Source organism: Notolabrus celidotus, chromosome 5 (genome assembly GCF_009762535.1).
Source record: "Notolabrus celidotus isolate fNotCel1 chromosome 5, fNotCel1.pri, whole genome shotgun sequence".
Classification (NCBI taxonomy): domain Eukaryota; kingdom Metazoa; phylum Chordata; class Actinopteri; order Labriformes; family Labridae; genus Notolabrus; species Notolabrus celidotus.
Genome location: NC_048276.1, coordinates 19,281,892 through 19,295,838, shown reverse-complemented (window position 1 = coordinate 19,295,838; position 13,947 = coordinate 19,281,892). Strand labels below are relative to the sequence as shown.

Sequence of the window (13,947 nt, the reverse complement as noted above, 5' to 3'; positions counted from 1 at the left end):
TGCTCGTGTAAGCTGCTTTTATTTGGAATATTTTCACCACTTTACTGATAGAGGTGAAATTTCTCTTTAAGTTGAGGCCCCACTCTCAATAACATCTTTTCAGGTTCATTCTCACATAAAAATGTCTCCAATGTCTCATGAGGCTGTGTGAGGGGATGCTGCAGATAAAGTCAGGGGATGAAAAAGTCAAAGTGGAGAACAAATTTCTTTCCATCCGACTAGAAACATCTCAGTAGGAGTTCTGCGACTCTGGCAGTCTGCCACTTCACAGCTTCTGAATTTGACTCCTTCGGTCTGTCCTTTGTAGAAACAGAGTTGTCGGAAATTCAGCAGGAGCTGTTTCCCATCCTCATCTCAAAGTCCCTCCATCCTCTTCACTTCTTCAGCTTCACTGACAGTTTCAGCTTTACTTCCCTCAGAAACACCCGGCTCAGGTCCTCACCTGCCTCTTTGGCCATCTTCGCCACCATCTGACCAGCTGTGCCAATCACCATCCTCTGTAGAAAAAAATACACACAGAGGAAGTCAGAAACTACAGGGCCATGAGGTTTATTTTCCTAGAAGAACCACTCCTGCTTTGTTAATGTCGGTTTAAGAGAAAAATACACTTGAATTGTTTGTGATTATTGCAATAATAATAATGTTATATTTGATTGAAGCATATTTGTGCAATCCTGTGTTGATAAGAGTGTTAAAAAGGAGGAAAATATCTATTTCAGTTACATTAACAACAGATGAAAAAATGTGTCATTAGTTTGCCATTAATCACAAGTTAACTATGGATATCATGTCATTAAAAAAAATTTTTTTTTGGGAGGCTTTACAGACAGTGGCTGTTCTAGACCAATTTTACTGGGGCCAAGGGTGTTGTCAGAGGGACACATTCAACCCTGACAAAAGAGACTGAGAGGGGGAGGACCGGCTGAGAACAAACTGGCAAAAAATCAGTGCATCCCTATATACTAGACATATTTACTACTGTGTACTATATCAAAATGCAGACTGACAGCAGCTGTTTGGCTGTTTACACTCAACATGAGTCCCTTAGTGCTTTAAGGGACTGGAACCAAGTGTGTCACGCATGTGTTCTGCCTGTAACATCGGCACGATACTGAAGCATTTTTTATTGGATAATATTATTTAGGTGTGGAGGGGGGGGGCACGGGGGGTCCAGGTTCAGTTTTACAGGGGCACTGGCCCCTGTTGGCCCCTCCCCAGAACTGCCACTGTTTACAGAAGCTATAGTCCTTGTTGCAGTGGTCGCAGGTTCGACTCCCAGCCTCTACCATTTGCTGCATGTCTTCCCCCACTCTCTGCTCTCCACATTTCCTGTCTCTCTTCAGCTTTCCTATCCAATAAGGGCACAAATGCCCAAAAACATAACTTAACAAAAAAAAGGTATGGTTTGACATCACTAGTATGTACATTTGTTTAAAGCTCCACTGAGGAACTTCCAGATTTTGATGATTTTGGCACCCCCTGTGGACAGAGTGGTATCTCTTTTTTCTCTGCTGTTTTGTCGTGTACATGTGGGATTAATGTTTTCTTTTTTTAAGTTATATTTTTTGGCCTTTTGCCTTTATTTGAGAGGACAGCTGAAGAGAGACAGGAAATGTGGGGAGTAGAGTGGGGGACGACATGCAGGAAATGGTTGACCGGCCGGGAATCGAACCGGCAACCCCTGCGACGAGGACTGTAGCCTCTGTATGTGGGGCGCTTAGACCGCTAGGCCACCAGCGCCCCGGGATTAATGTTTTCTGACAAAACATCTTCTACTTTCTTTAAACAGTCAAATATATCACTCATTGTTCAGGTTTGCTGTAGAGCGTGTTCTTCTGCAAGCAGCAGTCACATTTAAAGAGGGATAAAGAAATCTTCAACCTTGCTGCTGATTGTTTCATCTGCATTTTTTAGGTCATCTGGAGACGACAATTTTAATTACAGTCTGTTTCATAAACAGTTAAAAACTCCTTACAGAAGCTTCAAAACTTAGCAAACTCAAAAACTCAAGGTTAGTTTAAATGTCACTAGGCACATGTATAAGGCTGTCTTTCATGGTAAAAATTAAAATAAGCTCTCAAACTTAAAGCCTCACACAAAGATGCCATTTCAAATTGATTCAAAGAAAAAGTGAAATATGAAAGTATTGAGAAAGCAGGAAGGATTTCTAAAAGATAGTTCATCTTTGGTCAATCATCCCTGTGAGTTGTTTTCTGTAGTTTGCCCAGAGTTGAAGGTAAAAGCTACAGAGTGATGCCGGTCCACTCAGAGGTCAGCGGCCTTGAAGTGTTCCAGCACCAGATGGAGCTTCAAATATCTTTAGCCATCAAAAATGCATGCTTCAGAAAGCCTGCTCAAATATTTACAAGGTAAAAAAAGATAAGGAAAAGAGGAATCTGGAGGTGCAGGAGGCCTTCAGAGAGGATACAGGTGTGTACAGCTGAGGGGAAGATTTCACTCTGACCAGTCACATGACCTGAATCTCTAATCAGTCCAGCACTGATATTTAATTCAAAGCTGTTTTTTTGTGCTGCATTCACAGAACATGTAATGAATGTGAAAAGAACTGCTCAACAAAAGGGCAAAACATCAGTTTCAGTTTTCAGGCTGTGATTACAAACTGGCTTTGTGGGAATGTTTGCTGGTTGACTTTTTAAAATGACTATGAACACACGATCACCAAAATGTAATGCACAAAGGTGTTAAGTCATTCATTCATGTAGTTGTGTGTCTGTTCTGATTTCACTGCTCCACATCCCTCAATCTGTTTTATCCAAGCGGCAAACTCCGGTCTCAAACTATGAAGCCCAAGCAGAAGTGTTACAAACTGCAATTCATCGAGAATCCGCTTGAGGCTGGCTGCAGAAACACCGGAAATCCCACACACACACATCAATTAAAAAAAGACGATATTTGCAGCATTAATAAACATGTTTACAGCCTGGTTAAAATAAAACGCTTGGCTCTACGTGGCTAATTTCTCTATCGGCACACACTGTACGGGGGGTGAATTTTTTTATAACACAACTGTTTAGAAGATATTAAGATTCCGATTTTTTGCCCAAATAAGGACATGACTGACTTGACTCCCGGACGGGAACACATAGCTGTTGGCTAGGAGGCTCAAACTCCACCCCTTTACGTCACACTCTGCCTGGTTGAGTTCCGCATTTCCAATATGGCAACCGCCGTCGATTGGCTTCAAAACAGCTCTTAGGAACAGATGGGTGACGTCACAGATACTACGTCCATATTTTATACAGTCTATGGTTTTATCTGATGTGATGTCGTCTTCTTCTTCAAACCTTTTTATTGTCCTTTAATGATATTTTTATAAGCAGTGATTTTTTGCTCTATTGCTGATGAAAATCCATCCGTTTGATCACTTTTATTCTGTTAATTTGCATTTATTCTTATTGACCTTTTGTGTTGTTTTTTCTTCTAACATTGTTTGATTTTTTTAGACTTCTCTCTGCCCGGTTCAGAGTTTTTTTTGTCATCCTCCTAAGTTTCTGCCATGCTTTGTCTGTCCTTTGTAAACATTTGTTATATAAATAAAGTTATTTTTATTTGTGATATTATTATTAAGACAGTATACAAATAGGAAACTTATCAACCCCAGAGAGAATCAGCAGCCAAGTTGCATAAAACACACAGACTATATCTACGTTAGGTTTTAAAAAACTACAAAAAAACTCAAAGAACTACAAATGCTGCCCAAACTAATTGGAACAGACAGCTGAAGATCCAGATGTTCATACATCAGTCAAGCTCACATTTAACCCACAGCCCATTAGCTCCTTTACAAGGCTCACATCCAATAAGACCATGAGAGAGCAGAGAGCACTCACCATCTGAGATTCTTTCTTGACATTAAGTTTCACAGAGATATCGAGGTCCCCATCTTCTCCTTCATGCCAGAGCTCAACAGACTGAAACAGAGAGAAGTTCAAATGTTAACAAAAAGTCAAGAAAGTGAAGGTGAAGGTGAAAGAGGAGATGTCAGCTGTCGGCTCAAAGCAGTGGTCGTTACAATATATCCCAGAATCCCTGACTCACATCCTCAGCAGCAACATGTGGATGAAAGAACTCTCCAGGAGCAGCGAGTACAGGAAACATGAGACACAATGATGCAAAAAACAAAACAAAACCAGGACAGGGCATTACAAACATAGAATGGATACCCACGATGAAGACCTTCTAGTTAAACAGTTTTTCATCCAGGACGAGAAGATTGTGCACTGATGCCTCAATAACTGTCTTTCTTGTCTTTGTCACTGTTGTTGGCTTGATTTGGGTTTTCTTAGTTTTTGGATGAGCTAACAAAACTGTCTCTGTAACATCAAACAAAGATGAACTGATATATTTTAGATTTACAAAAGTAACCAATTTTTTAAAAGTAGTCACTTCTAGAAATTACCTGGGGCCTAAACTAAGATGTGAACTCAACACACCCGGGTATCTTTTGGTTTCACAAACCCAAACAAATGACAGCTCGCTTATCAGTCACATAAAGCCTTGATGTATTCTTGGGGCCTCTATGACAGTTTGAGGCATATTCAGCCCCTGCATTATCAAAATGAGAAAAATGGAGCAAAAACAAACAATAACACAAAGGAACACAACTACCAAACAACAATAATATTATTCTATATCAACTAAAACATTTCTATAATTTAGTGGATTTTTAAAAATATTAGCTGACCTATCTGCACATGTTAATTCTCAATTTTTAAATATTTAGGTTATAATGATGGATAAAATATACAATTTTGAAAAATGTTAAATGTATATTTGTGTTTTTTTGCAAGGCATCTTGTGACCCCTTTCTTCGAGTCCTCCAACCCCCACTTTGGGGACCACTGGGCTATGGCACTGAAGTCATCAAGTCATGTTTAGGAAAGTTTCACGGTGGTTGACTTGTACCTATGAGGGTCATGAAGCTTATTAAATCCAACATGATATTAAGGTCCCCACAGGGTGCAGTCAGAAAGCTGGTGTGAGGCAGGCGGAGGCGACGGGGGACCGGAGATGCATCAAAGCCCATGTCAGCATTTAAAGTAAAAGTGAGTATGAACGGCTTTAAATAAGTCACACAAACAGTGCAGTGAGATGTGATGCCTGCTGTCAGTTTGGCTGTCAGCTTATCCTCACATGACAGAGAGTGTCTCTACTTTCATTACTCACCTGTGTCATTGAGTAGGGCACCTCCTGGGGCAGATACTCCAGGAGCTTCTCTCTGATGAGGTTGGTGCAGACGTCCTCTGGGCTCTGATCAGTCAGGACCTCGCTGTGGTACTGCCATGAGCCCGGCTTTGCTGCTGCCATGAAGTAAGTCTACAACAAAGAGTTAAAAGCTTGATCACTATCTTCAGATATGACTGAAAGAAACAGCCAAAGAAACAATGTTTAATATTGTGAAAAAAAAAATCATACAAAACTGAAGTGAGCTTGTTAAAGTAAAGGAAAAAGAAATACATTGTAGCTTCAATTTACAGTGTTCTTTTTTAATCAGGAGGAAGATGTAAAATCTTTTTGATTGCCAAAAAAGAAATTTTATGTGATATTTTCTTTTTAATACTGTTATTCTTGTATTAATATATATTAACTTTATCAAACATTAATTTCATATCATTATCTTTTTATCACCCATGTGTCTTGGCTGTACAGCGCATTAATAGTTGGTCATCTTGCTTTAACTTATCTTAACTTAACCTTAAATTAGTCTTAATTTTGTTTGGCTGCATTGTTTTAGTTTATTTTTAAAATTTGCCCAGTAAATAACATGCCATTGTTCTAAGTAAGGGGTAATGTATAGTGAACAGTGGTTGTGGTAATAAGAATCCTTTCAGGATACAAAAAACAGTAGGCAGGCTGCTCCCACATCTTTGCCCAGTAAGTGTCATTATGTCCAGAATCTCAAGACCAGCCTGAGATGGAAACCAACATTTTTGCCACAGTGTCAACAGGCAGAGGGGAAATGCACTGGACTGAATTGATATGACATATGCAATCAGGTTGTCCCTGGATCACTTTTGCTGTTAGTGATTAATTACCATTGTTGTGGGGTTTTGACCAATAAGGACAAAGTATTTAACACAGCCAGGTAAAAGTTCAAGAGATTTTAGGTTGGGCTGTTTGAATAAAGTAGTTATTAACATTGTTTATCTTTAGCTCAATGTTGATTCATTTTTCATGTGAAAAGTTAGTTTTATTTAGTCCTGTCGGGCTATATTTGTGCAACATTACAAAGGCAGAATGATTTTTTAAGCAGCATGCACTTCTGTTAAAAAAAGTAATTAATACACTGACTTATTTTTGCTACTATTAGCATTATCTAATGTCTACCTTCAGCGTGTCGACATCTGCTCTGTCCACAGAGGACATCATGAAGACGTCCTTGAAGTGAGGCCAGCCGTTCTGATCCCTCAGCGCTTTCAGCTGCTCTTTGCTCAGCCCAGAGTTTGGATCAGAGCTGCCCTCAGGCCATGACTTTTCCTCCTCAAGTGAGGGCTCTGGATGTCCCTGCGGCCTCTTTTCGGCCCGCGGAGGCTTTATAACTGTCTTGATCCGCATTTTACGCCCGTTCACGATTCCACATGTCAGCTCTGCTGTGATATCCAGCAGCCTGTCTTTAGTCCTCAGCCGATCCACCTTAAAAGAAACAGAGGAACAACTGTGAATGACTGTCTAACTGCTGTCTATAGTACTGTCTCACACATCTACGGTTTTCTGCACAAATCAACATTTCTTCTTTTTGTTTTTGGAAGTTTGTCTGGTGTCCAGTGAAAGCTGGAAAGTATTCTGTTTTTTCATTGTTAATATGTCACATGAAAAAACCATAATCAACAGGATAACAAACCTACTAACAAGAACTGCTAGTGCTGTAAATCAGTCTTTCTTATTCCTTTGTGCCATACAGCTCCACTGTTGTCCAAAAACTAGTAAAGCATATCAGAGAGCAGCACTGTTATATTTGGTGACACCTGGGATGTAATTTACGGGGGATATATTCCCTGCACTTTTTAAAAAAGTAGTATCAAACCCCTCCACTTTTAAAGTAACAGCGTGGCTTTTAAAAGGTGCTATATCATTATTATTATATTAAGATAAGAGGAGGAAACAGCAGCACTGGGACCATGCAGAAACAGCGCACACTCAAGCTACCAGTCCCCCTCCAGCTCCCCATTCTTTCTCTCTCCTCACTCTCATTCAACCCAGTTCAAACAGCAGCACAGCAGGTGAGTCTGCGGGAGGCTCGCTCATGGGGACGTATCCTTGTGGCTTTGCGGGGGCTCTCCGGTTCTGCAGGTCGATGGTATTATTAGAAATCATGTGCAAACCCCTCAAATTACTGAGAACTGAGAATATCAAACAAAGAGAGTGTGAGACACATTCATCTTCAGTTCGCTCAAATTGATTGTGCATCATCTTTCATTCGCAGCTTGCTTTCCTCATAATTAGCTAACTAGCTAGCTACATATATAAACAGCACTGGTGATGTTTTTGTTGATTGTTGCAAACAAACAAAGACGAAAGCTGTGTCTTCTCCCTCTCTCACTGGCTTTCCTGTTAAAAAGTGGACACACACTGCTGCTACACGGCTTTAAATGTAACTATTCATCAATTATGAGAAATCTGAACCTGGAAAGTATCTTCATTTTCTGACGTGTGATAAGCAGGAAGCAGGGACTGTGTGTAGAAAGTGGAGAGGTGAGAACCATAAATTATTAAATGTTTAATTACATTTTTTTACACACTGCTTTGAGGTGCTGGGCAGATATCAGTGCACTAATGGTGCAAATTTAATTAACAGGTGAACGAATGGGTGACAAACTGTTTCAACTGTGCCCCCCCCCCCCCCCCCCTTTGAGATAGTGTAGTTTATCTTGTCTTAGTTACATATACAAGCCGCATATCGATTGTATAACTAAAAGAGTTTATGGCTGTCTTGGCATCCTGTATCGTTCAATTAACTGTTTTTCATTTAAGGTAAGGAAAATAATTATATCTGAAATAATATTACCCAGCTTGGACTATGCTGATGTTGTCTATCAGTGCACGTCAGACACTCACCATAAGCCTCTCAATACTGTTTTTAATTATCTTTGTTGTCTTGTTTTACGGTGTCCATACCGAACACATCATTGCCTCATGTTTGAAGCACTTAATTGGCTTCAGCCTAAAACAAGAAGACAATTTCACTGGCTTCAGTTTGTTTTGAAATGTATTTATATTAACTGTACGCCCTATCTAAAAGAGTTCCTGGTTCAATATTCATCTTCATATTCCCTCAGACATACGCAACATCCCTTCTTCATTGTCCCCAGAATACATAAAGAAATTGGTCGCAGGTCATTCAAATTCAAAGCCCCATCCGATTGGAATAATCTACCCCCTTCTGTTCCTGTTTCTGAAGTGTGTTAATGTGCTTTTTAGATGCCTTTTTCTTTGTTGATGCTGTCTATTGTCAAGGTTTTGATTAATGACGGGGTGCTGGGTGGGTCCAGAAGTGAGTAAGCGTGAGGGACAGCTGTCTGGGTTTGTGTATTTGTGTGTGTTGTGATTTACTGTTTTGTGGTGTTAATTTGCTTTGTGTTTTGTTGGGACCCCCTTGAAAACGAGATGCTGCATCTCAAGGGGCTATTCTAAATAACTAAATTACAAATATATATTCTCCTGATTCTGTAACATTCAACGAAGCACCAAATGTAGATTAATCAGCAAACTCCAAAAGTCCCCAATTATTCATTGGTATGAGAGGACATTTGCCCCGTTGACAAGTTTAAGTCCACTGACAAAAATACGCCATGCACCAACGTTAGTATCTGATGTTTATCTGAACCTAAACTCATATCTTTATCTTTGTGGCATCAATTTAAAACGGACAAGCTAGTTCATCTAACTGGTGATTCAGAGAATAGTTTTCTTGGGGCAGAAAGAAGAAGTTGCCTGTTGGACAAACTCTGATTTGATTTTAGAAACGTGAAAGAAAATATCAGTGTGGGAGTATTACACCGGCTCTGAGAAAGAGCAGGAATGTGCAATTTGTAAGAAATGTTCCAGTGACTTTTGTGATCATCAAATATCTGGGCTCATTTCAATTACAGACACAAAGAATTACAAAGAAGTACTGCAAAAAAATGTTGGCACTCAGCTATCAGCTAATTATTGTGTTAAACCGCCCTGATAAGACTTTGAAATGATGGAATAAAGATCTATGACTTCAGTAGTAGAAATCGCTCAGCACTGAGGGACACAGAAAGGACAGGAAAGTCCAAGAAGTGAGATGGATAAATACACTCTTGGTTTGGTCTTTCATTGGATATGTAAACTAAAGCATACCAAGCATATTGATGGTTATTATTACAGTACTTTTTCTTCAGAAAATAAACAACACTTATATCAAACGATAGTCTTTCTTGGTAACTTTAAGAAATGAATGAAAGGAAGGTCACTATGAGTGTTCATGTGTCACTGTATATGTATGAGAGTATTAATGAGCTTGACTGCCTGGTAACACTGTAACCACTGTTCATTCTTTGAGGGATGATACCTTATTGATGACCAGGATAGCTGGGATGTCAGCATGCTGAGTGAGGCATTTGAGCACCTCGAAGTCCAGTTTGCTGCATGTCCATCTGTCCGCTACATCCACCATGACCACCACTGAGAACAGACACAGTTCACAAATCCCTCAAAACTCTACACTGTATTTAACTCTACAGGGTTACTCAGATATACACACAGGCATGCAGAAAGTAAAATACAGCTCAGGAACAACTTGGTATCACACCTAGATCCGCTTCTTTGACTGTGTTCCATGGATCAACAAGCAAAGACTTCTCCAGATGGTGTCTGTGGAAAGACAAGATCAATTTATATATCTCAATTAAAAATCAATACTATAACCAAATATCTAAAAAAAAGAAAAACGTATAAAGATAAGTGACGCACCTTCTGACTTTTGATACAGTTGTAAGACCTGGAGTGTCTAGTAAAATCTTTAAAAAAAACATACACTGTCAACTTCTGATTTAAAGGATTTTATTAAAAGAGAAAAGACACGAAAAGGCTCTTACTATCTGTGTATCATCCTCTGTTAAGACGCCAAGGGCTCGGGTCCGTGTAGTGTGTACTTTCTTAGACACTGCAAATACCTCCAAGAAAAAAAACATTGATTATAAAGATGAGCACCATCTGTCATCATAGTCTCATCTCAGTGAGACAGACAGAGTGCAGGTGTAAAAGTGAGACAGATAGCACACATACTTTTCTGCCAAGGAGCTGATTGGACAGTGTTGACTTCCCAGCATTCGGAGCTCCTATAACAGCCACTTTCAAAACCTTTGGGTTGGCAGGCTGATCTGGATGTCTCAGTAACAAAGATAACTGTTCACCTGAACACACAAACAAACACAAGACAAACAATAGAAGTAAATTCAACAGAAGTAGCTAAAAGGAATAATCAGATGACTTTAAGGATGGTAATCTCTTAGTGGGTGGTCTGATTACCGCTGTCCGGTGGAACAGAGGCTGGTTCTCGATAGAGACTGCTGCCTGCCTCTGCTGCTTTGCCTTTCATCAGTCTGTTTAGAAACACGTCTGATGTAATAAAACACGCAGGAGTGAGGTGAAGTCCTGCCCTTCTGCCCCGGCTGCCCGCAGCATTTCCTGTGAAGATGAACACATATATGTCACTTTGCTGCATGCATGACTGCAAAGTAGCAGACCACGCCTGCCAACCTGGATGATCATATCACACAGGTAGTTAAATGATGCAATCAGATGGTCCTTTCAGAACCACAGACACTGAAAATCATTTACTTTTATTATCAGCCTCAGTATTTCAACAGTTTCCACATCATCACACTTGTGTACGTTGCAAATGGGTCGCAATTAATTTATAGAGTAGTTGTGATGTCCATAAATAAAACCTGTATGCATCAGACTGGAACTTGGGTTAAAATAAAGCTAAGGGGAGCTTCTTCCTTCAGCAGATGTTAACACAAATGTGAACACAGCCCTCTTGTGTGAGATCGACAAGTACTACTATCAATGTGTACAGTGAGTATAAAAAATCAGTGAGATGTTACGGTTAAGAAACACTTCTGAATATGAACAGTGTCGCCTTTGGTTTTGTTTGTGTGTTTCTGGTTGTTTTTGCATTTTTGATTGCATTGTGCCTTTACACTTATCGGAGTGCTGTTTCTGTTTACCTTTAAAAAACAAATAAAAAAGTTGTTCACAAACAAAAAAAGAAACACTTCTGAATATGAACAGTGTGACAAATACTGGCAACAATTTAAGAGGGGAAAAATTCACAGATGACAGATGTGGCAGCTGATATACTTATTTTTAAAACAGGATGAAAAGGGAACATTTTGGGGCATGATTATCCACCTTCTTTGAATTAATTTACAAAAGTAATCACATGCTTGTATTTCAGTTTTGAACATTATTACAGAATTTTGCACATTACTTTAAAATGTCAACCAATCCTTGAGTGTCTGTTTGTGCAGCTGTGGTGCTCTGCTTCATGTGCTGCAGGATAAACCTCGGGGTTAAAGCGTTTTCTAAATCCCCCTTGGGCATTATTTTCAGCTCACATCAAAAACAAAAATGTTGATGCTATAATTTCTGTGATAGGCCCACAACAACACTGACTATGCCATACATCATTTGGGCTGAATTTTAAATTATGCCCACAACTTAAGAAGATCTGAATGTGTGTGTTTTTCTGTATGTAACATAAGAATAAGAAGATTGAATTTATACAGTTGTGTATGTGTCTTTGTCAGGCCAAAGAAGAAGCTAAGATGTCTTGGATGTCAGTATATATCTTCAAAGAGATTCACAACATTTCACACCTCACATGTTGTTATTGTCCGTCATTAAGCTTGGTTGTGTTCTGTGTACTAGCAAACACCTTGTCCCAGCTGCCACAGGTGACACTAGGTGACTTTATAGTATTTCTCAATCGCTAAAACACTAAACCCTTTTGTCTGAACCAAATTCCTGAACGGCATGAACCAATATGTTGAATCAGTCACTCTTTTGGCAAAACCATAAGCACTTTTCACCTGTTAGACACAACTTGCAAACACATTCTCACTCACTAAAACACATTTTCCACTGTGATGTACTTGTGTTACATAATGGTAAGCACATGTAGCAAAAGTTAAACACATTTGAAGCACAGGTGTCACAGCTTAACCCTTCTGTTATGTTCATTTCTCTGGAACAGCAATAATGTTCCTGGGTCAATTTGACCCGGGGCATATTCAATTATCCAAAAGTGTCAGAGCCCCAAAAAATCCCAATACACATTCTTTTAAATCAAATTTTTAACTCCATTAATAACCATTTAAATCAAGATTAAGTCCATTGGTGTTTTTTAATTCTACCAGATCATGATTCAAAGGGGATAACTCACTTGTTCTTCATTAAAATTAATGTTAAAACTTTTTTTAATGTACATTGGAAAGCCCTAAATATAAATACAATAGTTTTACATCACATACATTTTTGTTTTTTTATTTTACATTTTGATTTTTTTGATTTTTTCATGCAGTGATGTTGATAAATTAACACGCCACATCTTCTGTCACATGCCCAGATTTTTATGCTGCATTTAGCTGGCTTGGAAGGCATATATATATATCCTAAAATAGACTTTAAGAAGGGTCAATTTGACCCGCAACATAACAGGAGGGTTAAACACAACCACTTAAAACTGATCACACTTGTGGCTAATGATGTGAGGAAACCAATATAAGCCTGGATCTGGCCTGCCAGGGTTTTTTTCCCCTGTGGCCAGGGAGAATGTGGCCTGTGATGTGGATGAAGTCCTGTGGCCTGATGCTGTGGCTGAATGGTTGTAGATACTGTAACAGTTCAGCTTGATTTTGTGGATTACACTGTAATGTGCTTCTCATTTATATTTGGTTTGACTTTATTTTTACTGTATAAAGGTGCTGCATTCAAAGAGGATTTTTTTTTTTTTTTTTGCAAAATTAATTTAGCCTACTGTGAACAATAAACATTATTTCTACAGCTTCATGTCCGGAGCATTGTGTTTTAAATGTTTTAAATGTTTTAATGTAGTGTGTAACGACTGCTCATTATTGTTATTAGTTTTGATTGATTTGGGGTATGATCTGAAGAGAAAGAGGTTTGGTGAATGTAGTTTGAAAATTGGATTTTGTGCTTATAGTGTTGAGAAAAGCGTGGTGGATGTCAAGAAACGCAGCATGGTATCAATCTTAGATACCTCAGAAGTACTCCGATTTCTTGTAATTGTCAGAACTCCAAAACGACGTGAAAAGCACAATTTCCCATTATCTCTCCATTCCTCGCTCCAGCAGCAGACAGTTTTGTGTTTGTAAACATTAAATCTGATTGATAAAAATGGAAAAAGGCTGACTGACCTGTCGACAGAAACCATGACGCACTTTCCAGTCGTGCAGACGTGACGGTCCGTGAGGAGATGAAGTCTCTGAGAAGGCGAGAACACACTCTGAGAGCCATTATGATCCACTGTAATGTAAATGTTATATCATAGACGCTGTAACACAATTTAATGTTTCAGAGGTGAGCCGCTGTTTACATTCACATTGCCTACAGGGGGACACCATGTTGGTTTGATCAACGACACACGTGTTCCGGTCTGAAGAGCGTCTCCATCTGGTCCTCACTGAGGTTTAGGAAACGACAACGCCCCCTAGAGATCAGTAGGCGTTCTACATGAGGCCCCCAAGAAAAAAGGTTTTGATATTATTGTTTTTTCTAGATAATATAAGTATTGTGGTTGAAAGAAACATATTACAGCAAAAATAAATAAATACAATAATGTGGTTTATTTATTTTTTATCATCTGTCCCTTGTATTGGACATCAGGTCTTGATAAGTCACAGAATGTAATTATGTTATTTCATTGATTTGTGT

At 39.1% G+C, this 13,947-nt stretch overlaps 1 protein-coding gene across 1 annotated transcript; it reads right to left on the bottom strand.

Moving 5' to 3' along the window:
- eral1 (Era-like 12S mitochondrial rRNA chaperone 1) lies at window positions 1-13,683 on the bottom strand. The gene is made up of 11 exons (XM_034684492.1): window positions 13,431-13,683; window positions 10,516-10,674; window positions 10,273-10,400; window positions 10,083-10,160; window positions 9,958-10,004; window positions 9,797-9,858; window positions 9,557-9,669; window positions 6,349-6,654; window positions 5,188-5,337; window positions 3,852-3,932; window positions 1-497 (listed from the first exon to the last, which is right to left on the bottom strand). Exons 1-11 carry the CDS (start codon window positions 13,528-13,530, stop codon window positions 375-377), a joined length of 1,347 nt encoding a protein of 448 aa, XP_034540383.1. The 5' UTR covers window positions 13,531-13,683; the 3' UTR covers window positions 1-374.
- Between the last annotated feature and the right edge of the window lie 264 nt (window positions 13,684-13,947).

Bases quoted from the DNA above. Each gene is read 5' to 3' on its own strand.
- eral1 (XM_034684492.1), bottom strand. From the start codon at position 13,530: ATGGCTCTCAGAGTGTGTTCTCGCCTTCTCAGAGACTTCATCTCCTCA. The intron at 9,670-9,796 runs GTGTGATACCAA...GTCTGTTCTCAG, and splicing joins AGTCAAAGAAGCGGATCTAG to TGGTGGTCATGGTGGATGTA. The intron at 5,338-6,348 runs GTAGACATTAGA...TCTTTGTTGTAG, and splicing joins CAGATGTCGACACGCTGAAG to ACTTACTTCATGGCAGCAGC.